This window comes from Myodes glareolus, chromosome 11 (genome assembly GCF_982192425.1).
Source record: "Myodes glareolus chromosome 11, mMyoGla1.1, whole genome shotgun sequence".
Taxonomy (NCBI): Eukaryota; Metazoa; Chordata; class Mammalia; order Rodentia; family Cricetidae; genus Myodes; species Myodes glareolus.
Window position 1 is genome coordinate 89488333 of NC_142036.1, and position 26945 is coordinate 89515277.

Here is a 26945-nt window from a genome sequence, read left to right on the forward strand (position 1 = left end):
GCATTGCCCAATGGAAAAGCGGAAGCTTAGAATGGCAGTTCTCCCAACCAATTAAAGACGGGAAAGGCGAACGCAGGCTCAGCCCCTCAGGGGCTTCAGGAGAAGGGGGGGGAAGACGAAGCTTGAAAGACTTGGTAATGGCGACGGGTTTGGTAAGTAGGAAAGTTTCGGCGGAGAAGTAAACGCCACGGCGGGAGCCGCGGCGCGTGCCGGGCACGCGGGAGGCCTTCAGGGAGTGCGCAGGCAAGCTGCTGGCGGCGCTGTCGCGACCGGCGACCCGCGTCGTGACGGTCTGTGGTCGCGGGGCTCCGGAGGGGTGGGGGCGGGTAAGGAAGGGGCTGGAGCGGCGGCGCCGGGCAGCGGCCGCTCCGGAGGGGACTCTCTGGCTGCCGGGCACCGAAATCCCCGCGGCGAGCGGGAGCCGCGACTTCCCCGGGGCTGAGCGGTCGTGGCGCCCGGACTCCCTGGGAGGAAGGGGGGCTGGCGGAGGCCGGGGCTCGGCCGCGCTCGCGGTAGGGGCTGGCGGGGAAGGGGCCGGGGCAGGGGAGGGGCCTGGCGTTCCGGAGGGCTCCGGAAAGTTTGACTCGCCACTCCCAGCTGCACGGCAGAGAGGGGCGGGTGCCGGCCGCGAGCCCAGGCGGGCTGGGGGGTTCCAGGGAGGCGAAGCCGTCTCCGGGGCCCGGGCCGGGCGGGGGAGCTCGCGGAGCCGTCGGGCCCGGGGCTCATTGTTACGCAGTTTCGAATGAATGGGCTGCGAGGCGCGTGCGCGGTGGGGCTGTGCCGAGGTGGGGGGGGGGGGGAGAGAAAAACAAGCCTGGCGTCCGGACTGTGGTCACATGATGGGGGGAGGGGAGGGAGCGATGAATGGCGAAAGAGGTGGGGGTGGACTTGGCCGGCTCCGGGAGGCGCTGTTCGGCTTGACCCGGCGACGAGGCCCGCGGGCGAGGCCAGGCTCCTCCCCCTGCAGGCCGATTTAAACAAAACAAAAAGGAGTTCGGGCGACGCCGGGTTACTTAGCCAAGGCCCTCCGTGCTCCCCGCGTTACACACTTTGTAATTCACGCTGGACTTCTCAGCTGAAGTCGTGTGAATCACTGACAGCGTGGTGGGACACGTTTCCTGGCGCATTGTACCTGCTGCTGGGACTCAGTAGGATTCAAGGGAGCTTCACCTGGGAAGTGGGGCTTCTGGATGAGTTACGGTTTGAGAAGTAGAATACTTTTTAACATTTATAAATAGTGTTCTTACTACAACAGTTATCGCGAGCTGTAATTCTGTTCCCGGTGTTCCACCTCGAGCTTTAATCCTCAGCTTTGTTTTGTAAACTGAGTATTGGGAAAAATTTGAGTCACATTCAAAAGAAACTTTGTTGATTTTTTTTTTTGAGTTACCTTAGCGTTTTGAAGAAGAAATGATTGTTTAAACATTACTTCAACTCGACTAGTAAACTTCAGAATCTTTTTAAAATTTCACTTTATGGCTTCCAGCTTAGTTTTATAGACGTAGTTGCTGTTTCTTGCTGGGAAAACACGTTGTTAAAAGCATGCCCTCTCTGTGTTTTTTGTTATACATTTCCCAGTTGTACTTGCACGACTATTGTGTTCCTCTCTAACACTATACCACCAAATGGTCGGTACTGTATTATATCTTTAGACTCTCTCTTCAGTGTGCAGTGAAGCAGACATATGGCATGAACTTAGATACTGAGCATGAAGGTTCTTTGGTGTGCATTACAAGCTGGTCTGTGTATTGGTTGGAAATAAAGATATCAGTACTCTTTCACTCGTATACGTTATCTTAAGAAGTTACTCCCTAACAGTATTAACAAGGGCAGATATTTTATGTGATTTAAATTTCACAGTATGCACCAAGAAGAGGAAAAGAAATCACAAAAAACGTTAAACTGACAAATACCTGTCCAAATTAAGAAAATTGGAAAATTTTAATTTTAACTGTCTGAGGTCAGTAATTATGTACTTTAATATTTTGATCTGCATTTGCTTTGTACTTCCTATCATAAATTCGGTTACATTTTCACTAGGAAAATTAGAAAGGCTTTTTTTCAGCCATGTCTGTTTGTAATCTCAAGCTCCTGGGAGGTACAAGCAGGAGAATGGGCCATGACCTCCACCTAGTGAACTCCAGACCAGCCTGTCTACATAGAGCCAGACCGTTAAAAACAAACAAACAAAAAAACAAAAGGGAAAGAGAAAACAAAAATTTCCTCTGATATGGTTAGTTCAGTGTTTGGTCTTGTTTTAGACAAATGGTGAGGTGTACTTAACCTGTCCTGAAAACACTCAAGTCTTTATAGCTTAGGCCGGCCCTGCCTTCTTGGCAGCTCTCCATCCTTAGTTATCAGTGAAATTTTAAAGCCATTAAAACTCCTATAGAAATGCCCCCCCCCCTTATTTTAGGCAGGGACTCCATGCTGTAGCCCTAGGTGGCCTGTAATTCACTCTGTAGACAAGATTGGAATGGAACACAACAGTGATCTTCCTGCCTCTGCCTCCTGAGTGCTGAGGGTAAGTTTGCCACCTTGTCTGAACAACAAAAAAAAAAAAGTCTGTCTGTTTTCACAGGTTGCCCTAGTCTGAAAATGTTTAAGAGTATAATCAAGTTAGGAAAGTAGGTTACTTTCATATAAATTTCAGATTTCAGCCATGCCTGGCCAAAAAGAGTTGTTGAAATAATACGAAAATGTTTAGGATTATAATCACATGTAGGGAAATAGTTCCTTTCATGTAAATTTTAGATGATTTCAAGCTTCTCATAAAAGAACTTTTAAGTTTTTTGGTTTTTCAAGGCAGGGTTTCTTCGCGTAACAGTTCTGGCTGTCCTGGAACTTGCTTTGTAGAACTCACAGACATTTGCCTGCCTCTGCCTCCCGAGGGACTGCTGGGATGAAAGGCGTGCACGACTACTGCCTGGCTTCTTAAGGATTATTTAATTTTGTGTGTATGGGTGTTTTGCCTGCATATCTGTCTATGCACCATTTTCATGCAGTACCCAAGCTGGCCAGAAGAGGTAGTCAGAGTTAACAGACAGTAGTGACTTGGTGTAGGTGCTGGGAATTAAACCCGGGGCCTCTAAAATATTGCACAGTGCTTTTAACCACTAGACCATCTCTTCAGCTTTCAGGATAACTTGCCTAAAATATTATTTGAATTGACAGTACTGTTCATGAAAAGTTTTATGTGATCTGCATTAGTATTTCATGTAGGTGGAGCATGAAAATAATTTGTTTTGATGTGATTTTCAGTGTTCAGCAAAGGAAGGATGTGAGATACATTTTTATACCTGTAACAATTTTGAGGAGTGGATAGGTTTTAGTTCTTTGATAATAAGGAAATAGACATCAGTGGTTAAACTGTCGAGAATCACAAAGGTGCTAAGTGGTAAGCTATGTGGGGTAGCTTACCAAAACAAACTCACCATGTGGCTTCTTGTTTTCATTTTTAGCTCAGTGGTAGAAACATTTGTCCAAGAAATTACATTTAGAATATGTGATGGTTTCTAAAGACTTCAGTAAGACCTTCTGGTTAAGTTGGTAAGGATCACTGAACAGTACAGTTGGAATATAGGAGTAAACTCAGAAGCCAGGGTCTAGCATATTTTGAGCTAAATGTTTATTTTGTCTCTTCGTTTCTTTAGAAGGAAGATGGCCCCATTCAGTGATCAGAGTCCTACCTGTGAGGACTGAAAGGGGAGGGTGCAGGGCAGCGCTCTGGAGGGAGGGAAGAGGAAGGCAAGAGCTCTGAATGCTCAGTTTAGCGTTCACAGATATCTCTTACAAATTTAAAAGGTTTTAGCTGGGTGATGTTGGCGCAAGCCTTTAATCCTGGCACTTGGGAGGCAGGCGAATCTCAGTGAGTTCAAGGCCAGCCTGGTTTACCAAGCAAGTTCAGGACAGTCAGAACTGTTACACAGGGAAATCCTGTCTTGAAAACAAAAACAAAAAACGTTTGCTAAAAGCATTAAAATTTGAACTTTTGAGCATAGGATTTAAAGTACAGTTGGAGAATTGAAACTTTGAAAATCATTGATTTAATGAAGAATCGACAGGTGCATATTCAAGTTAAATACAAGGCAAGTGCTGCTACATGTTCTGGTAGAGTAGTGTATACAGTGTGTACAGAGTAGTGTGTACAGAGTAGTGTGTACAATGTGTACAGAGTAGTATATACAGTGTGTAGTGTATACAGTGTGTACAGAGTAGTGTGTACAGTGTATAGAGTAGTGTATACAGTGTGTACAGAGTAGTGTGTACAATGTGTACAGAGTAGTGTATACAGTGTGTACAGAGTAGTGTGTACAGTGTATAGAGTAGTGTATACAGTGTGTACAGTGTATACAGAGTACTGTGTACAATGTGTACAGAGTAGTATATACAGTGTGTAGTGTATACAGTGTGTACAGAGTAGTGTATACAGTGTGTCGAGTAGTGTGTACAGAGTAGTGTGTACAGTGTGACTGAACACTAGGGTTTGAGAACTGAGCTTGTTTATCAGAGAAATAAGATTTTTCTATATGTGGGGATTGTTTTGAGGATAGGATGATGGTGTTCCTTTACATTTTCAGAGGTCTTGCTTTTCCCACCAGGGATTCTAAGAAGACACAGACCAATAATTTGTATGATTTTTTTGTATATATGTGTGATTTCATGTACTTTATTCTTACAGTAACTGTGAGATAAGTAGTACTGTGAATTTGAAGATGAATTCCTGGTCCCAGGTTATGTAACCAGAAGAGTAAAATGTGAGCCTTTTGTCTTGAAGTTTAGGCGTTCTTTTCCTGTTTAGGAATTAAAAACCTTAAAAATCAAAACTCCATAGGAAAACAAAAACAAAACCTGTATAATAAAAACTTTTACCTTAGCAAAACTTCAGCAAAAAAACCTGCCTTCACCATAATCAGTGGGAAGTCCAAATGTCCAGAACAGTAAATATTTACTTGGTTGGTAAGTTGTTCCGCTTTTAACATTAAAATTAGTGGCCCCCCACCACATGCACACATATGTTGTGGTGAAGTTCTAAGTGCTAGAAGTTCTCTGGTGAATGGCAGTCACTGCTCTAGCTGGGAAGAATGGACAATCCACTCCAGACGCAGATCAGCACTGAAGATGGTGGTGAACTGGGACTGTTTTCACGGTGCAGCTGTAGTGACAGTGACATGTAGCTCACAGTAGGTGGAACAGAGTATGAATGTTAGGAAGATTGGATTGTGTTCTCTAAGCCGTTCAATAGATCATTGTAGGGTGAATTAAAACCTGATCTAAACTGTTAGTGTTAGCTGTTTGAGAGAACTGGCAAAGAGTGACTGAGTTCCTGTGTGTCTTAGGAATTAATAAGGAGTCTGCATTGTTACTACTTAACCACCTTTTACAAGATTTTGCAAAGGAGTCTGGAAGCAGTTGGCTTATTATGGAGAATGTGAGTGTTCTTTAAAAAAAAAAATACCCTGTGTATGTTTCAGACCTTGCCTGTTCAGATAGGGTTTTAATGTGGTTTGTACAGATTGAAGGAACTTATTTGTAGTCATGCTCAAGTCAGACATTAACTCCACAAACCATCAGTGGCTCCCCGTTGTTTGATAATTGGTAATAGCCACACCAGCCATTCCATACTGAAGATGTTTTATGTTAGGGATTCGAGATATTTTTTGTTATTGCTGAGTTTTTATAACAACCAATGAAATATGTACTTTAAATTATTACATTTTACAAACAAGGCAACATACTTAAAATAGATTGTTCAGAGCATGTAGCCTAATGACAGGCCTGGTTTATACTTAATTAATTTCAGAGTTCTTACCCTTGTCTCTTTATTTCATTTTTTTTATAGTAGGATTAAGACTTAACTCTAACAAGGTGGTGGTGGCACAGTTTTTTAATCCTAGCACTTGGGAGACAGAGGCATGCCAATCTGTGAGTTTAAGGCCAGCCTGGTCTACAAAGCTGCTTCCAGGACAGCAAGAGCTGTTAGACAGGAGCCCTGCCTCAAAAAACAACCCATTGCACTCCACCTTACAGTTTAGAATCCATGGCCACACAGTGCTAAAGGCTGTCAGACTTCCTGGTGATACTAGGCTCTCCATTTTCTCTGTTTTCCTGATGTCATCCAGGAGGGAGCACTTTGCCAGATCTGTTAGCTGATGTGAGTTTTTCTCATTGGAAGCCCACCTTTCCTCCATACTGATAGCTAACCCTTATTCTATATGGCAAAAACTATTTACTTGTTTTATTCAACTAAAGCCTACATTGCTGGACATTGTACTCAACTGTTGTTGCAGCTAATATGATGCCTTGTATATAATACTTGGTGAAAAAGGAATGTAGTGTTCCTGTGCTGAGGACCGAGCCCTCATGTAGCGTGACGGGCAGGTGGCCTGCCATTGTATTACATTACTCCAACTAATCAACAACCATTTTTTAATCGAAGCAGTTCTTAACTCTTACTTGGGTTTTTGAAAACAAAAGCTGGTAAACAGGACTGGTACAAATCGTTTCCTCCTTTGTTTCTAGGTATACACGTTACTCTTTGCTCTATAGAGTTGAGTGAGAATTTCTGGCTGAGCTAGCTCAGTGTTTCAAGGACTAGGTAGAGGCACAGAAATATACATGAAAAGTCACATTTCACCTTATCGTATCCTAGCAGTGTGGGTAACTACATACGACTGATTAATTAGAATATTGTAGTAATGGGGGGGGAACGTGGATTGTCCAACTTGACTCAGTAGGTGAAGTTTTTCCCACTCTGGCAACCATTTGTTATATGTTTGAGCAGGTAAAATCATGTGTTTTGTTCTTTTAGGTTTCTTTCTTTCCATCTGTAGTCAGAATGGGGAGGTTCCCTCGATCAAACCTGATCTTTTTTTTTTTTAAACCTGGAATGAATCCATAGTTTTTCATTTCCAATGGAAATAAACGCATAACATCTCCCCCAAAGTAATATATCTTTTGACTTAAATTTTGAGGTCAAAATATTTTAAAAATATGTAGGTTGGTTGAATCTGGCAGTTTTTATCTCTTAGCAGCCCAAAAAATTCAAAGACAGCATAATATATAGAATCCAGTCTTTTTGTGTACTTTTTATCTCTACATGGTTTATTTTTTATATTACTTTATTCTGTTTTTAAGAATTTTACTTTTATTTTAAAATTATATATGTATGTGTATATGTGTGTGTGTGTCTGTGTGTGTATTTGTCTATACCTCCTCTTTTCTTTCCCAAGCCTCTGCATATTTTTAAACATACTGTAACCTATTTAGAAGGCATTTTTTTTTTTTTTGGTTGAATCTGTCCCTTATTGAGCATCTGTGACCTTTTTTGTCTGTGTGAGTAAAACTTAAATTGCTATATAACTTGAATCATGGTGCATGTTGGCGGCTGCCTCCTCCGCCTTGGTTCCGTAAGAGTCTGGGCTCCTGGTAGAGGTATGCTTACCGCCAGTTCTGGGAGCCATGTTTATTGTCCCAACTCGGGGAAGGTTTTTGGTCCATGCTATCGCCAAGCATGGCATTGTCCACTGCTCATAAACACCATTTAAGTGTTTTGTAGCAGGGCCTCCTAGAAGAGCCATGGGGCATCCAGCCAGAAAGCTGCTTCTTAAAGGAGCCATGCCTCTGCTCACCACCAGCAAAGAGTCCATCTGAGAAAATGTGGCTAACAAGAAGCCATGCTTGTTTCCATTCCCGTGTACCTAGAATCTTTTAAGCTTTGTCAGGTTTTATGTGGAAATTTCATGCCCCACATTGGGTGCCATTTTTAGGCAGAGTTTTCCCATCCCGGCAGCCATATACCAAATAAACATTCAGAGTCTTAATATTAATTATAAATGCTCAGTCAGTAGCTCAGGCTTGATACTAACTCTGACATTTAAATTAACCTATACTTTTTAATTTGTGTTTTGCCATGTGTCTTGATACCTTTTTCTAAATACAGCATGTCCATTTTTTTCCCTGCATCTTCTCGAGACTCCTTGACTCTGTGTCTGTCTCCCCCCCCCCCCCATTTTGGTTGTCCTGCTTATACCTTACCTGGTTTACCAGCCAATTGGCTTTTTATTAACAATGAGGGCAGCACATTTTCATGGTATGCAGGATTAGTCCACAGCATGCTTCAAATTTAGATAAATTGTTAAGTACTCAAAGTAATAGCATGAGACATCACTGTTACAAGGTATATGGATAGCTCGTCAGGTCTTCCAGGAAGAAACTGCCTAGACTAGATAGCTGTATGGTTTGTTACAAGGAGGGCCTGTTTGTTTTTCCAGGCCGCCCAGCTAGTTTACACCCGAAATAACCACACAGAAATTGTATTAATAAAATCATTGCCTGACCCATTATCTCTCGCCTCTTATTGGCTAACTCTCACATCTTGATTTAATCCATTTCTACTAATCTGTATATCACCACGAGGTTGTGGCTGACTGGGAAAGATTCAGCATGTCTGAACTGGTAGCTCCATGGCAGCTCTATCCTCCCAGAATTCAGTTCTGTCTTCTCCGCCTACCTAAGTTCTGCCCTGTCAAACCAGGCAGTTTCTTTATTAACCAGTGAAAGCAACACATAAACAGAAGGACCTCCTACACCAATTGTTATTTACTTTCAGTGACTATTTTATTTCGGACATTAAGAACCCCCACAACATGCTTTTATTGCTTCACGGTCTGGGGTTTAAAAACGTAGTTTATATATATATATATATAATATATATATATATATATTAACTTTTTTCATTCATCTTAAGGATTTAAGGAGAGAAAGTAGGGCAGGTTTTGTAAATATGATTTTGATACTGGGCCACAAGTTCAGTCACTTGGTTCTTAAAGTGAATTGGTCAAACCGGGATCAAAAACCACATTTCTTAAATCTGAACCATGTCCTTTTGCCATACTGTACCATGTCTTCAGTCATTATGAGTAAGCCTCTAAAGCAGTGCCCAGGCAAGAGTCACTTTTTAAAACATTGATTTCTGCCATGTGCATGTATGCTGAGGTATGTTCTAGAGAACACGTTGATTTTGTTGTGTGCGTGTATGCTGATGTATGCTCTAAGGAGCACAGGACAACTTATTGGAGTCGCTTCTCCTTCTGTTGTGCCTTTCAGGAATCAAACTATTTTGAGGGAAAGAACTATAGATTGTTGAAAAAAATCACAATTTGTTGTGTGTTTCTTATTATTTTTCAAAAGAAATTTGGAGTGTAGCCTGAGAAGTCGAAGTATGACTTGGGTTTCACTATGTCACTATGTTAGTTAGACCCTAATGTAACTGTTGCCAAGGCTGAGAGAGTGACGGGAATGATCCCATCAACAAAGTGTTGTTGAGCTGTAGCCCTCCTCCTTATGATATCTTGGCTACGGCTTTCATAAAGAATCTCTATAAAGGAAGTTAGCTGGGGATTAAAGCTGAAGTCTTTATCTCCAACGTGATTAAAAAATTTGAGTTTCTTTGAAAGGGAATTTTTAGTGGCACTGATTTGATTTGAAGGTAGTTTTAGTAATCGTTTAGCCAAGTTTATTATAGTTTTTCCCCCTCTTTCTGGAAATAATAGTTAATATTAGAATGAATTTTACCCCCTTGAAACAAGGTTCCTTTGTGTACCCCTGATTGCTTTGGAACGCTCTCTGTAGACTAGGCTGGTCTTGAACTCAGATCTGCCTGCCTCTGCCTCCTGAGTGCTGAGGCAAAAGGTGTATGCCACCATGCCTGGCTTAGAATGACACATCTTTTTCTTATGCTACATTCCAGATCTTTGGGGAAAAAAAATACGTTTTAATTTTCATGAGAAGTATAATATAGCCTCTCAGATGTACACAGAGAATGTAATTTTAAGTGTCTTATAAGTGCTCACTTTCAGAATATGAAGAAGCAAAATATTGAACAATAAATGGAAAGTCTTTAAAAACAGAAGAAATGGATTATTCCTCTAGGGTTTCTTTCCTTTTTTCCTTCCTTTATTTTTAAAGATGGAGTCTCACTAGGTATACCTGGTTGACCTGCCTCTGCCTACTGAGTTCTGGAATTAAAAGTGTACGCCACAACTTCCACCCAGGTCCTTTTGTGTTTTTACTTAAGAAAAGTTGGTTGGGCTCGATTTTCTTTCGATTTTGAACACGTTTGAAAAATGAATTGTTAGTATTACATCTGTAAAGAGTTATTAATTGACTGGTGAGAAAAGATTCTGAATAAACAATGTTAGTACTTTGAGGTTGTATATAATATAGTGTTGAACACACAGTTGTGGAGTTGTCCTGATGGGGTTGAGGAAATAAAATGGCAGTGTATGATTATGTTGAAATACAGCAACGTGTTTTCACTCTCGCTGATGTGACTTGACACTCACTGTCTTTCTTTATTTCAAGTCGGAGCACCATAACATGGTGTGGGAAGTGAAGACAAATCAGATGCCTAATGCAGTACAGAAACTCCTGCTGGTGATGGACAAGAGAGCTTCAGGAATGAATGACTCCTTGGAGTTGCTGCAGTGTAATGAGAACCTGCCATCCTCTCCAGGGTACAACTCCTGTGAGGAGCACATGGAGCTTGGTAAACAAAATTCAGAATTAAGAATCTTAAAAACATTCAGATTAATTGCCCTTTTTAATCAGCTTCTCTGTCTTGTCTGCCTGGAGAACTTGGGTATTAGGAATTTTTAACATTGTCTTATTTCTGCTTTTTAGTGTGTATGTGGTACGTGTATGTACACTGACCCCGTGTGCGCTGTAGAGACCAGGGGTCTATGTTGTGGCTTCCTCTGTTGATTTCTACCTTACTCTTTGTTTACTCGGTGAACATAGAGGCTCAGTTCAGCTATACTGGAGATCTAGAAAGAGCCCCCAGAGTCCTCTTATCTCACTGCCCCAGATACCTTTAGTCACAGTCAGGACCTGGCCTGCTATCTGGCTTTTGTGGGTGGTAAAAACCCAAACTTGGGTCCTTATGCTGTGTAGCAGGCCCGTTGAACCGTTCCCTCCAGCCTTATGAAGGAGGTCCCCCATTTTAAAATATAGCTGAAAAGTGTGAGCTACTTAGGTACTCAAAAGATTGAAAATTTGTTGAATAGTTTTATTTTGTGTACTAAACTCAGACTAGTACATGCTTTGGTTTTGAAAACCCTGCCATGTGACTTGATACTTCCCAGTGAGCTCGCCATGGTTACTGGTTGGTATGGTGCAGAAGTGGCAGTACTCGTCAGGCATTTGGAGTGATCATTGCTGGTGAGCCACTCCAGAGAGATGTTGTAGAATGTCTAGGTATACTGAGTAATGATTTTAAATTGCACTGCTTGTAGACTGCTCTTCTGAGCAGAGTTAATGAACGCCTCTGGCTTGCTGCTCAGCTTTTCAACATGCCTTTGTCTTCCTGTAATATGTGGTTGTTTGAATGTTTATAGAAACTGAGAGGGTGTGGCTGATGATCACCTCCACTTTACAAATGATGCTGTTGTGATGCTTGGGAATTTGGCAGTCCTGAAGGTCTAGGGCATAATGCATAACTTTAAGTGCTACATATTTTCTGGATCCTAGTACTTTTTGAGTAACAGTTACTATTGAGCAAGGAGCAATGCTTTTGACAACGGTAGATTGATTGTCCATGATCATCATTATATGTTCAGAGGAAATCAGGCTGGGGAGCTCGCCCCACATATCTGTGGCTTCATTTTAAAAATAGTTAATTTCAGAATCTGAAAAACAGAAACGAACCATTTGCAATAAAGAAATGGTACATTTAGGCCAGGCCGTGGTGACTAATGCCTTTAATCCCAGCACTTGGGAGGCAGAGGCAGGTGAATCCCTGTGAGTTTGAGGCCAGCCTGGTCTACAAAGCTAGTTCCAGGACAGCTAGGACTGTTACACAGGGAAACCTTGTCTCAAAAAGCAAAACAAAACAACAAAACAACAAAACAAACAAACAACAAAAAAAAAAAGAAAGAAGGAAGAAATGGTGCGTTTAAAGGCAGGGTGTTGACCCTGAGGTAAGGGATATGGTAAGAGCAGCCTGAAGATTGGCCGTTTGCATTGCCGTGTGGTATGCTTTATGCCTCATTTGTTCAGTGACATGGATACTATGTGGCTAGTGTTGAGAATGAATGGATAACCTATCCTGAGTTACTACTTTTAACTGAGATGCTTTATTTCAGACTACTCTGGAGCGTTTGCCTGCATATAGGCCTTTATGGAGGTTCTTAGTTGAGTAGGAGAGGTGTTTGTGTGTTTGAGGGTTATTTTCCCCCTACTGTGGTATTGGACACTCTTTTATTCTTTTGTATTATCATGTGGAAAGAAAACATCATACCATCATTATAAATATATGGTGAACTGTGGTCACTACTACATAGCATAATACAAGATAATTAGTGTTCACCGAGGAATGGTACAGGACATTTGTTACTCTGGAATGCCACTGAGAAGACGAGGATTAGATCAGTGTTCTCAGTAGAGGATCTTGAGGTGATGACACAACTCTGTAAACAACTGTGGTGGTGCAGCCTCTAATCCCAGAGCTCAGGAGGAAAGGCAGGACAGCCAGGGCTGCACAGTGAAACCCTGTCTTGAAGAAAAAAATTGAAAAAAAGAAAGGAAGAAAATAAAAAGAACATGTGTTCCTGGTGCCTACAGAAGCCAGACCTTTGGGACTGGAATTAGCCAGTTCTTGACCTTTTTGTGGGTGCTTGAAATTAAACCTAGGTCCCCTGGAAGAGCAGCCAGTGCTGACATCTGAACTCTCTCTCCATACCCCAGAAGAGTTGTCTTGAATTGCATATTTAAGGGACCCTGCAGGTCTGTAGAGTGTTTGTGTGTGTACATATGTATGCATGTGCGCACTTTTGTTTTATCTTTTTTAGTTTGGCTTGTTGATCCACCTGTCTTTCTCCCTGAGTGCTGGGATAAAGTGTGACACCACACCTGGCTGTTGTTTGTTTTAAAAAGGCTATGAGCCTCCGCGCCCTGCGCCCTGCCATCTTTTAAAGAAAAATTTTATTTGTTTGAGTAGTTTCCTAGTTTTTTCTTTGAAGAGCTAGGTTTTGTGATCTACCTTTGGGGAATGCACTAGGAAAAGAATACCACTAAATATAATTGAATTGAGATTTCCCGTTTTATGTTGTGTTTTGTTGCTCAGACTAGCATTGACTTTTGTTAAATTTGTGTATTCCTAACTGAAGTTACTGTAGTATTCATTATGTTAATATTTTTAAAAATAATCTTGTGCTTATTAACAGATGACCTTCCTGAACTTCAGGCTGTTCAGAGTGACCCTACTCAGTCTGCCATATACCAGCTAAGTTCAGATGTATCTCATCAAGACTACCCACGGCCATCGTGGAGCCAGAATACCTCAGATATACCGGAGAACTCTCATGGTGAAGATGAGGTGGACTGGCTGACAGAATTAGCAAATATCGCCACGAGTCCACAAAGCCCACTCATGCAATGCTCATTTTATAACAGGTAGGATGTTGTGTGTTTTCAGTTTAAACTTGGATCATTAGGGATGGCACGTTGGCTCAGTAGGTGACAGAGCGGAGGAGCAATAGTACTGTAGTGCATGTGCACACACACTCATGAATGAAGAAGAAATTTAAACTGAATTCCAAAAAGCTGTTTAAATGTTAAGTTAACTGTCCATTAGATAGCTGCTGCTTAGTAGAGACTTTACCAAGGAAGAGGAAGAATGGAGGAAAGGGACTGGATTATCTGTATGTAGTGTGTAGTTGCTTTTGTAGGTTTATATTAGAATACAAGAAACAGTGTCTAGTGGTAAGTAGACTGTTTTCTGTTAGTATTTTTGCTTAAGGCCATTCATGTCTGCCTAGTGATTCATGGCTGCTGGACAGTTAAGCTTGTAATTTCATGCTGAGTAGAAGAAATGGATGGGTATTTCTTTCTTGCTAATATGCACATTCATCTGTATCAGGTCAATCCCTGTCCTTGGGGCAGGGAAATCCAGAATTTTTGGCCAGTTTGGACTATAGAGCTGCCTTAATTAAAAAGTTGTAAAAGAATGTGATGAATATCTGATAATAGCACTTTAACATATGTTAGTAAATTTGTATGTGAAGAGGGTTTGTGATAACTTCAAGGGATAACACATTATTGCAATGCAATCTTGAATTTTACTAGTGTTTTCCATAGTTGCCTCCTGTATGATTGTTAGCACTGTTTTTAATCAAAAGACATTCTTTAAGAGCCTACACTGTATAGTAAAAACTGCTGCTTTATTTTAGATCATCTCCTGTACACATCATAGCTACTAGCAAAAGTTTACATTCCTATGCACGCCCACCACCAGTGTCCTCTTCTTCAAAGACCAGGCCAACCTTCCCGCATGATCATTGGAAGGAAGAAACACCAGGAAGGCATGAACGGGTGAGTTTCTTCATGAGGTTAAATTTCTACAAGGTTTATATAATAGTTGAAAACTTTTACCTGTTACATGAAGGGCCTGGGCCTGCTTGTTGGGGGTTTTTTGTTCTGCCCGGCCCCCCAGCTGTTTAGTCCCACCAAAAAATCAAATAGATCTCTATAAGTTATAATGCTGATTGGCCCGTTAGGTCAGGCTTCTTACTGGCTAACTCTCACATCTTGATTAACCCATTTTTTTGATCTATTTTAGCCATGTGGCTCAGTACCTTTTTCAGTGGGGCAGCTCACATCCTGCTGCTTTGGTGATCTGGGCAGAAGTGGGAAGAATCAACTTCCTCCTCCCCAGAATTCTCCTGCTCTCCTTGCATCATTTCCACTTCCCGTCTGGTTTTCCCACCTACGCCTCCTGCCTGGCCAATCAGCGTTTATTTAAAACATGATTGACAGAATACAAACAATTCTCCCTTACCAGTTACCTTTCCCCATCTAAGAAATACTTTTGAAGAACATACAGATGGACAAAAATACTTCATTGTTTATTAATTATATGCATTTGATTTTGTATTTTACTGCTTGTGTTAAGAAAGTTTGTTACAAATGACAGTATTTAACTACAACTTCAAGAAAAAAATTCTTCAGTATTGAAAACATATTTTTCTTAAGCTTACAGTTAAGTTATTTGAAAGCTTGAGTTAAAAATAGGTATTAAAAGTTCTTAAAAAAAAACAACAACAAAACTTGTTTCTCTGCCTCCCAGGCAAACAGTGAATCAGAGTCTGGCATTTTCTGCATGTCCTCCCTGTCAGATGACGATGATCTGGGCTGGTGCAATTCCTGGCCATCAACTGTTTGGCACTGTTTTTTGAAAGGTAAAGAAATACTTAAATGTTTTGCAGTTGCCTTGGGTAACATGCTCACTAGTCACATTGTCTGATACATTCTTTCTAATTCAACTCTAGGCACACGACTGTGCTTCCATAAAGAAAGCAATAAGGAATGGCAAGATGTTGAAGACTTTGCTCGAGCCGAAGGCTGTGATAATGAGGAAGAGATTCAAATGGGCACTCACAAGGTTCATTCCTTTAACACCTTCTAAAGAATTTGAAAACCAGTCAAACTTGAGGGTTAATGTACAGGAAACCCTCTGCTTGTCTTGTATTCCCGTTTAAATAGCACCTTGTACTCTGAGCGAGGTGGATGGATGGGACTGTGAAGCACTTCCCGGTTTAGCAACTTCATGCTTTAAATGGTTATGTCCTGGAGAACTAAACTGGCATTAAACACAGCTAGTAAGCTATTGAAACCTTAAGTTGTCAGGTGGGTCATGCAGTTAATTTCCTATGTAGTTAATTGGGAGTTTGTTGTTGCTTCTTAAATGACCCCAGAAAACTCTTATTTTCTTTATTGATGAATAAATGTGGTAGCAAGCAACATTAGGATAAATATATATTGATATATTTTACTTTTGTTTGTTTGTTTTGTTGTTTTCTGAGACAGGATTTCCCTGTGTGGCCCTGGCTGTTGTGGAACTCACTCTGTAGAGCAGGCTGGTCTTGAACTCAGAAATCTGACTGCCTCTGCCTCCTGAGTGCTGTGATTAAAGGTGTGTGTACCACCACATCCCAGCAACACAGTTTACTTTTAAAACTTATAATTTTTCCATTTCTCTTGCAGACTAAATAAATACATAAATATGGGAGAATATAAAATGTACTGATTGAAATTCCTTTTTGGAGCCTACTGTCTCCTCTTGTATTTCCTGAGGAAAAAAAAAATCTTAATTTGGCTGTCTTCAGTATAGTGTCCTCATGTTTAATGTTACTCTTCATTTAGTAAGCTGTGCAGTCTGACTTTGGCTCCTCCTACTTTACAAAAACTGTCTTGTAGTTTGAAATCTGCAATGTATGCTATATCAGATTAGTCTTTGGCTTCCTGACATTATCTTCCCTTAGTTTATACAAGCAGCAATAAATACCTCAATTCTCAGGTCCTTTGACTGTTATCAGCAGTGTAAGTGTTCTTCCTCCTCACAGCCCACCTGACTGAGTACCAGCAGCACCCAGGCATCTTGTTTGTAGACAGCACTCTGAACCCAGTCTGTCTTCCATAAAATCTTCATGATTGACTTAATTATCTGGGATGTGACTTCCTAATCTGTACTTCGAGGTCAGATAAAAATCTTATGTAGCTTTAAGAACTAGAAGACTAATTTGACTGTTAGCACATGTCCTTCACTTTCCAAGTGAATATAGACATCACTAATGCATAGTGATCAGTTTTTCACACTCAGTATGACTTGGGCTACATTCATTTCATTCTTTTTAAATTTCTACCTGTTCTTTAGTTATTCTTGATGGCCAGATTCAAAACCAAGAGATTCTTTTATTTATTATGTTCCCTTTCATCCCTTCATGTTCACTTTACTATTTCTATAAGAATTTTCAACGTTCTTTTATTTATTATTTTGTTCATTCACTCATATAAAACTGCATGCTGTAGCTAGCCGTGGTCATGTTTATTTCTCTATGAATGCAAGGGTTAGCATTGTGTCTTGTTCATGTCATTTACAAGCCTGGCATGTACTACTCAGTAAAGCCATTGAATTTAAATTTCATGGGTTTCTCATAACCTCAAATAATTAAAACAGACTGGCTGGAAAAATGGCTTAGGGTACCTGATGATTTTGCAGAGACTAGTGCATGCACATATATATATACAAATACAGATGATTCCGGGTGGTGGTGGCACACGCCTTTAATCCATCACTCCGGAGGCAGGGGCAGACGATCTCTGAGTTCAAGGCCAGCCTGATCTACAAGAGCTAGTACCAGGACAGGTTCCAGAAGTACACAGAGAAACCCTGTCTCAACAAACCAAAATCAAGGGTGTTAAATTGGGTTAAAATGCATATTCCAAATTCCAATCTTCCATATATCCCATGGCCAGTTATGTATTTGTTTCCTTGCTACTACTGGGTTGAAAGCTGGAGATCCGAACTTCTACCTCCAGTCAGGACATACATTGGAAAGTTCACTGTGTTGAGTTGAACATTTATAGTTTATTTGGTGTATGCATTTGCTTCTCTCCTTTCAGGGCTATGGTTCTGATGGTCTAAAGTTGGTATCCCATGAAGAGAGTGTATCATTTGGTGAGTCTGTACTGAAGCTGACATTTGATCCTGGTACAGTAGAAGATGGCTTGCTTACTGTGGAGTGTAAGCTGGACCACCCTTTCTATGTTAAAAATAAAGGTAGGGTTAACTTTACTATTATTTTTATGTGTGTACATGTTTTACGTGCTTGGATATCAGGTCCCCGGGGACTAGATGGCTGTGAGCTCCTGTTTGAACCCCAGATCTCTGGAAGAGCATCAGTACTCTTAACTGCTGAACCATTTTTAGCCCTGAGTTTATAAAAACTTCAAAGAAAGATTCTTAATATATGTTTTGTGACTTTGATGATTTGAAAAATGAAAATTTATCACAAACCAAATAAAATTACAAAGGAAATGTTTCTAATTATATTTAATAGCATTTAAGCATCTTAGCCATACTCAGATAAAATGTCCCTGTGTAGATGAGGAAATGACATTCGTATAGCATACTGTAAGTTTGGTGTAATGTGGGGAGTTGTGTCCTTGGTAATGACATTTTTTTTTTTGTAGTTACCAAGTAGGCTATAAATTTTGAACTTTACTACAGAAATACAATGCTAAGCATAATTTAGTAATTCATAAGCTATTACATAGTTTCAGTATTTATCCCTTGTTTTTGCAGATGGATAGAAGTGATGACTTCTATAGAGATTTATAAAATAAATGCTGAATTAAAGTAGTTTGGGGGACTTTTACGTAGCTAAGCAAAACACTAAATGTAGTGAATTGTTTATTTTAAAGTCAAACTTGACGCGTTCTTTCCATTGTATGTTCTAATTAGGGAGCTTTGTGTCATGCCTCACTCTATTGTTTAACTTTAGGTTGGTCATCATTTTATCCAAGCTTGACTGTGGTACAGCATGGCATTCCATGTTGTGAAATTCATATTGGTGACATCTGTCTACCTCCTGGACACCCTGATGCCATTAATTTTGATGATTCAGGTGTTTTTGATACATTTAAAAGGTAATAGTGCATTTCTTTCCTGTTAAAGTTTATTCTCTAGTGATTGCTGAGTCAGAATTGGAAGCTACGTTTTAAAGGTTAAGAATTTAAAGGGGGCTGGGGAAATGGCTTAACAATTAAAGCCACTTGTGGTACAGGCATGTCCATCCCCAGGACCCTTTAAATGCTAGGTGGATAGTGGCGTTCCTGTAATTCCAGCACTGGGAATAGGAAGAAAAGAGGTCTGAGAAGCCAGTGTTGTTAACTGTCAGCCTGGAAGAGTTGGGTTCAGGTGAGGGGATACTACCTCACAGATGAGGCTAGACAGCAGTTGAGAAAGACTCTTTTATACTCACTGAGCCATCTTGCTAGCTCAATAAGTCAATTCTTGTAAATGAGTATAAAATAATATAAATAACTGTAACTGACATAAACAGGCCATATCGGTATTAGATTTTATTACTTTGTGATACAACCAAACAGTGGAATTCTTATCAGAAGATGAATGAGCCTTAACTACACATTTTAACAAATTGAATCAATTTAAGAAATGTTTTAACTGGGTGGTTGTGGCACACACCTTTATTTAATCCCAGCACTTGAGAGGCAGAGGTAGGCAGATTTCTGTGAGTTTGAGGCCAGCCAGGTCAACAGAGTTTTGGGACAGCCAGGGTGGTTTACACAGAGAAACCCTGTCTTGAAAAAACAAAAAAGAGAAATAACTTTCAAGTAAAAATTAATCTGAGAAATATATACACTGCCTCTAACAGACTTAGATTTTCTTAAATACTGGTGTCAGGTGTTCCTGGAACTGTCCCACATTCAGTGATGCACTGGGATGACTGGTGAGACACAAATGCACTGTGTTCATGACTTCAGCATATTGTGGCCAAGGATACAGAGCACAATTGGGAGAAGGAGCATCGTAGCAAAGGCAGACAGCTAGGATCAGCTTCCAGGAACAGAAGAAAATATAAGGTTTTTATTGAAAGCTTGGCCAAATAGGATTCTCTTCCTAGAATGTAACAGAATCCCAGTTCTTAAATTGACACTGGGTGCTCATAGTTCAGGGCCAGGTAGGTACTCTTTCAAGTTGTTGGAATGAAATTCAAGTTCTCATTGCCAGCCGAGGTGCTGTGAATGGACTTTTGAAAGTACAGTAGACAGGCCTGTAATGTCCTTAGACACAAAGCCCGCTGTTAGGAGTGACAGATGTGCTGTTAGTGCTGCTAGAGCCCTTCTAGATTATGAGGTCACTGCTTCATTTTATGCTTCATAACTGAGGTTCATTTTCAATACATCAGGCATTACATGGCATAAAACTTCACTTTTTAAAGCAGAAAGGGAAATTTGGCTGCCCAACTCTTGTTTTTCTAAGATAGCAAGTTTTCATTTCTCACTTAGTGTTGCTGTTGCTTAGTGGGTGCAGATGAGTCCTTAGCCTCATTTACTCTTGTGACAGCAGTGCTTCCTCTTGCGCTGTAAATAGTTAAGTTTTCCAGGGTCACATTACAAGTAGTGACAGAGGTGAGATTTGAACCCTGTTAAAATTAGTATATCATCACATACTCTACAGTTAACCTAGGGTGCACTTTAAATACTGTTGGTATGCCTCTGCTTCCTGTCTTCTGAAGGAAGTGGGTTGATAGGAATGTAGTGTGCTCGTTTCTACAGCAGCCTGACTGCAGATCTGGACCGCCTGCCTTCACATCCTGACTGCACTAAGCTTGCTCTGGAAGCTTAGGTAATGTTAGTGAACTTTCTGTAGTGTTTCTTTTTTTTTTTCAACCATAAAACAAAGTAGTGATTTAAATATTGATTAATAAAAAAGACAAAATAACCTAATACATGTGACTTGATTAGTAGGCTCTACATTATTGTAAAGTTTGCGTTTAAGAGAATGACTAAGGGGATTTAGAGAGAACCCAAGATCCGTTCCAAGCACCCACATCAGGTGACTCACAGAGTTACACTCCAGCCCTAGATTGCCTCTGACCACCATAGGCATCTGTGCACAGCTGAAAGTAATAAAATCTTTAAAAGAGTAGAGTAGTTAAACGTGAAGGTGTTTGAAGAATAACATGTACCAAGAGAAAAAGGTGGTTCCATAGTAGGAACAGATGCTTACAAAGAAGAAAACATTTATTCTATCTAAGAAGATACTGTCAAAGTGTTATATACTGTTGTTACTGGGTGTGTGAAACCCATTTAACTTGTATCCACAAAGTGAGTGACAGATTTCTGCCACTAGATGGCGGAGTTTTCAAATTTTAGTAACTAGCTTATTCTTTATTGGTATTTTAGGTGATAATTACTTTCTTCAGTAGAAATGAACAACTACGCATTGTATTCTTCCACAGTGGCTAGGATTCAGGGTTGATAGCTTTCTAAACTTTACGGGTAGGGGCTTAGGGACAGTTCTAAACATTGATTATATGATAAGTTTGGACTTGGTAGTTTTCAGTACATTAATTTCATGTAATACATTTAGAAGAAAGACAACATGAGGCTGGTAATTGGTAGAAGTAACTTTTTTTTTTTGTCTTTTGAGACAGGATTTCATTGTAACTTTGGAACCTGTCCTGGAACTAGCTCTTATAGACTAGGCTGGCCTCGAACTGCCTGCCTCTGCCTCCCAAGTACACCACCCAGCTGGTAGAACTAACTTTTATTGTTTGTAGTTAATGGTGTGGACCTGCGTTGCTCATTCAGCATTTTTTCTGTCTTTAGTTCTCATCTCCTGTTTTACATTAGATGTAGTACTTAGAATTTCTGTTTTATAGAAAGTTCAGAATAAAAGTCAAAAAGTTTTGTGTGAGAAGAAGACATAGTCAGAAAGAGTTCAGAGTTTGAGGATCCTTTTGAGATGCGTCTTTAGGCTGTGGTCTATACTAGCTCTGATTTTCAGCTGATATTTTAATTAATATGGTGATTGGCTTGATTACTTTTCAATTTGGCCATTGAAATTATGAAGGTACTGGAATGTGGGTGATGAAACCTGGGCTTTGCATCCTAAGCACTATCCTAGGGCGATGACACTTTGTATCTTTGACTGCCGGCCTCCTTCTTCATATGAAAGGGGCCAGTGGACTCCCCTACCCCCAGCTTGTTGTTGACAGTGAGACTATGGATAGTTTGTTCTGGTGGTTTTGCAGATTGAACTTACATAACTAAATGTGGCTTTTACTGATAAGGGTGGGTTAAGATACTAGTAATATATAGGTGGACCTGGATGGGTTAGAACTTCATACAAATTCTCTGCTGCACAGGCTTGCCCCACAGGGAGACCCATCTGCCTGAGCCTCCTAAATGGCTGGGAGCTCTGGACTGAATGGCTGCCTGTCTCAAGCTAACTTTTGTCTTCCAAAGTAGTTATCTCTCAGGCCTGGAATACTGCCCATTTTAATTTCCTAGGTCCAGAATCTAAGAAGTGAGATTACCAGATTTGTTAAAAATTAATCCAGAAGAATAACAAAGGACAGGTATGGGATCTGGACAAGTTACCTGCTGTGAAGGGCATGGGCTTGTTATAAGTTCTGTGGGGCTCAGAGGTTGGCTGTTGCATCCCTGGCAGAAGAGGTGTTGTTAAAGTATAAAGTAGTGCTGGTAATGATGTGTCCTAAGAGGCAGGAAAATTTACAGTCACATGGTAAGTTTTTAAAATTTGTGTTTTCATCCAATACGATATACTCTTCATCTAATTTGAACTGTATTTTTGTTCATTTTCTAGCTATGACTTCACACCTATGGACTCCTCTGCAGTTTATGTTCTGAGTAGTATGGCTCGTCAGCGCCGTGCGTCTTTATCTTGTGGAGGATCTGGTAGTGCTCAAGAGTTTGCAGGCTCTGAATTCAGCAAAAGTTGTGGTTCACCTGGATCATCACAGCTTTCCTCTGATTCTCTGTATGCTAAAGCTGTCAAAAGCCACAGCTCAGGGACTGTGAGTGCCACTTCTCCTAATAAGTGCAAAAGACCAATGAATGCCTTCATGCTTTTTGCCAAAAAATACAGAGTTGAATACACTCAGATGTATCCAGGGAAAGATAACAGGTAAATAGTAATAACATAAGTACAATTACTGATGTGTCGGTGCAGTTGACAGTAACTGGGGCAGCAAAAATAGACTTCAAGAGCTCTTGTTGACTTCCATTTTCTTAGGTTGGCTTTAGATACTTTTGTTTTTATAATACATAGTTATACAGACTACCTTCCTGAGAAGGAGCTCTCTTTGAAAGTAACAGTAAGTTTGATGGTTGATTTTTTTTTTTTTTTTTTTTTTTTTTTTTTTTAGAAAAGACTAGTATAGGTCTTGTGTCAGATATGGAGAGTTTCATGTAACCAAGCTTCCCTGTGGGACATGAAGCATTGACACTTTATGTATTCTTTAGGGTCATAAATGAAAAGATAATAACTTTAATACAGATTGTATTGTCTCAGTGCAGTTAATTCTAAATACTACCTACATTTTAGAAAGAACCTTTCCTTTCAAACTACATCTAAGTTGATGTGCTTGTACAAAATGACCTTGTCCTAGTATTTGATAATTTCTTAGAATTGGAATTGAGGGCTGCCAAGGCTAAGTAGTGAGACCCTGTATTTTTTTTTAATTTTTAATTCATATTGGAAATAGTCTCTGATCTATTGAAAAGCATTTTAAGAATAACATAGCCCACCCGCCCTCCTTTTCTGTGATTGCCATCTGTGAGAACTCCGGACAGGTGTAGGTGTGCAGCTCTTCTTGCACCTGTCTGCTGCTGGCCTATTAGAGATAGCACCTGTGCCCTTGTCCTTGCACCTGTCTGCTGCTGGCCTATTAGAGATAGCACCTGTGCCCTTGTCCTGCGTTAACAGGCTGTGGCAGCCAAGTGCTGATACTTTTATTTTAATTCTGGAGGAAAGGACTTGCCTAAGAATAGACATCTCATTTTTATTTTTTAAATCTATTTTAGGATCTCTTAACAAAGATAACTCTCATATGGCTCATAACTGTACCTTGTTTTGCATTTCAGTATTGTTTCCACGTGATTGACATATCACTTGTCTAATATGAGAGGATAACTGATAAAAAAATTTATTTTGGATTTTTTTTCTTCTATAGAGGTAGATTTTTATTTCATGAATAAAGAAGTTCTTATTTAGGGGTAGAGTGTAGACTAAAATAAATAGGTTAGAGAGATACTTAGCCAGTTGTCATAAACATTAGTCTGGCTAAAAAACTGTGAGAGGAGGGAGTATAGATTCTAGTGTTCTGCATGGTGTCCATCACGTCACTCACCATGTTTTAGCTTAAGACATTCTAACTTTGGGAGACTGAGATGGGTGTGTGCCTAATTCATATAAGTTGGTTTTAAATAAAATACAGCACATCAGTTGCTTTCACATACTGGATTTAACAAGACAAATATACTTACTACTTATTTTACTAGCAGGACTCCTGCAGGTTACTGTCATCCTGAAGCACTGATATATCATCTTTATTAGTCAGTACAGAGATTATCTTTGTAGACTGTAGTTGCCTCAGGGTTCTCTTGTGTGATTTATATCTGCATATTCTGGATGAGATTACTTTAAAAGGTTTGGTATCAGAATAACTAGGAAAAATAGGAAAATGTCAGCATTTTGAATTTAGTCCAAAGTCTCATGCGCTAAGTACAAATCTGATTTAAAGTGTACTTTTCTATCATTATACATAAACTAAGGCAAAGAAGACTCTCTTACTTGGCATGCGTTTGTGGGGGGGGAGCTTTTATCATAACCATGATAGTTTGAATAATTAGGTGCACAGAATAAATTCTTAATACAAGTTGACTGCCTTATTCTGCCAATACTGAACGTTTTTTGGGAAATACCTAGATTTTAGCCATTTTGGGTATCGTGGAGCAAATACTAATACTGGTACTCTCCACCCAAGATTGTGATAAATGGGCACCTGTGGCAGGATTATTGCTGAAATGACTGTAATAGCCTTTCTCTATGTTTTTTACATTTTTTCCTGAAGTGGCAGCAGTTGGTATTGCTATGAAAATCTTACATTATGTTAATATTTATTTTCTAGAGCCATTAGTGTGATCCTTGGTGACAGGTGGAAGAAAATGAAGAATGAGGAAAGGAGGATGTACACATTAGAAGCAAAGGCTTTGGCTGAAGAACAAAAGCGTTTAAATCCTGACTGTTGGAAAAGGAAAAGAACCAATTCAGTATGTGTTAGAAATGACTGCGTTAACTTGATTCTGTATGCATGTTGGCATGTCAGAGCCTTTAAAGATATCTAACCATTATTATTATACTATTATTATACCTCAAAGCTAGTAATGTTTTCAGAACCTATCAGCAAAGGTTGCCTTTTTTTCTTTTTAAATCACCATCGAGAATCACTTATGACAAGCAAAATCTCAAGCTAGCTTAAGAATGTCCTAATTGCTGAGGTGGAAGATAGTTTTGGAATATAGTATTTCTAATTTGGTTAAAAGATGGATACCAAGCTGGGCATGATGGTGCACTCCTTTAATCACAGCATGCAGGAGGCAGAAGCAGGAGAATCTGTATGAGTTAGAGGCCAGCCTGGACTAGAATCTGAGGACAGGCGTGGATACACAGAGGGACTCTGCCTCTAAAAACCAACCAATCAATCAATAAACGGGCACCATTAACTCGATCATTAATATTACAGAAGAAAATTTGTCTAGTTCTTAGTGTCTTGCCTCAGACTTACTCAGTAAGTAACATCTTTGCGTATATCTACCATTGGCAAAAACTGCTGGATTAAGAATCTGAAGAAATAAGAATGGTGGAAAATAAGTCTCACAGTACAATCTTGATTGATAGACTCCATTCCTGTAATTGTTGACTAACATTCTTAATGTTCATTTTTTACATATTTACCTAAAAAAAGCATAGGATAGAATGAGCTCATGTTTTAATGAAGAGATGGTGTGACTAGTTAACAGGAAGAGGCTCATTAAGGGTGTTTAGTCCTATATAATTTGTAGGTTAAACAGCTCAGGGACTTATTTTCAGGTAATACTCAGCTGCCAAAAGTGTTGAACTATAATGTACAAGTTCGTTTGGTGCTTTCTTGGTGTGTGTGTGTCCGTGTGTGCACTTTTGTGTTCTGTAGGCAAGGTCTCTACCAGCTGAGTCGCATGTCCATTTCCCATAGATTCTCTATTGTTTGGAACTTCATATGAAACATTACCTGTTTCACTTTTCTGCTCTCACATTTGTATATAAGTTTTCCAGATATTTGACCCCTGAGGAAACTTTGAAAATCTTCACAGTAAATTTATGAACATCTGAGCTTACCCTGCAAGGTTACCACACATTGTTTTGTAAGCATTCATTGTTTATTTTCACAGGGCTCTCAACAGCATTGAACCTGATGCTTGTGTTTGTAAGTCTGTGTCTGCATAAAAACTGACTCTGGATGGAAAAGCCTGGAAGACCTTGGTCTCACCGTTAGTCCTGAATTTGCGTGACCATGAGATACTGATAGCATTGAGTCCTGAGATGATTTAATGAGTGAGGATTTGCTTTCTCCATTAGAGCATTAAGTAAGCTACAACTATCAACATTGTAAACCAAATTGCCTTATTTTCTTTCCAAACTTCATATATGTCTATCAGGTAATATAGGCTTGAAAATTGATATCCTGTGGTGCTAAAGTACAGTAGAAAGATGTGTATACATGTTTTAAATTGTACGAAGGGGAATTGTAACTGCTGTTTATACATCAGCTCCTTACTGCTTATTAATCTGTATTGTACCCACGATATCAGGAATGAAGCAGAGGCTGGCCTTTTCATGAGTAGCCACCACATGGCCCAGCATCTGTGCCAAAACACAGTCGCTTCTAGTCTGGCCAGTGCCAAGAGACAACATAACATGGCAGGTAGATGGTGTCATTGTCCTAGCTAAAAGAGCCGCCTGCTTCAGATACCATGGGAATGTGCTGAGTGGATGCACCAGGGGGCAGCACTCCTCCATGATTTCCAGTGGGGGCCAAACCCGACCAAGGTGCAGTTAGTTAATAGCATTGGGGTAGTCACTGTAATGGTGCTATTAACAGTCGACACCGTTGTATTTTCATGTTCTCTCTCCTCAGCCACATATCGTACTAGATTTGTCATCGTATCTCTATGGTGGGGCAGACTTTGCACTTACTGCAGTGCAACACTTGCACTTTACTTCCCTCCAGCTTCTAAAATAGAGCAAGTACTTTGCAGTACAGCTGCTTTGCTCTGAGCTACAATCATGGCTTCTCATGTTACTTACCAAGTGGTATTTTTGGTTAGGAATCACAGCTGTAAAATTGATTTCAGTCATCACACTTCTTCAACATGTTGCCCCTCAATTTTGCACACTATATTCTTGTATATTATTTGAAATAAAATGAAAAAAGTCTCTGATTTCTTGACTGAATTTATGTATGACTCTAAGAATAATTTGACCAGCAGATGGAAAACATTCTTATAATTAGGTG

The 26945-nt window shown here is 40.0% G+C and overlaps 1 protein-coding gene across 1 annotated transcript; it reads left to right on the top strand.

Annotated features, from left to right (window-relative positions):
- Positions 1-26871, top strand: Hbp1 (HMG-box transcription factor 1). The gene is made up of 11 exons (XM_048415842.3): positions 1-152; positions 10366-10549; positions 13224-13452; positions 14229-14370; positions 15125-15236; positions 15327-15439; positions 17461-17617; positions 18342-18486; positions 22196-22516; positions 24522-24663; positions 25822-26871. The coding sequence occupies exons 1-11, from the start codon at positions 138-140 to the stop codon at positions 25837-25839; spliced, it is 1578 nt and encodes a 525-aa protein (XP_048271799.1). The 5' UTR covers positions 1-137; the 3' UTR covers positions 25840-26871.
- Positions 26872-26945: the final 74 nt, after the last annotated feature.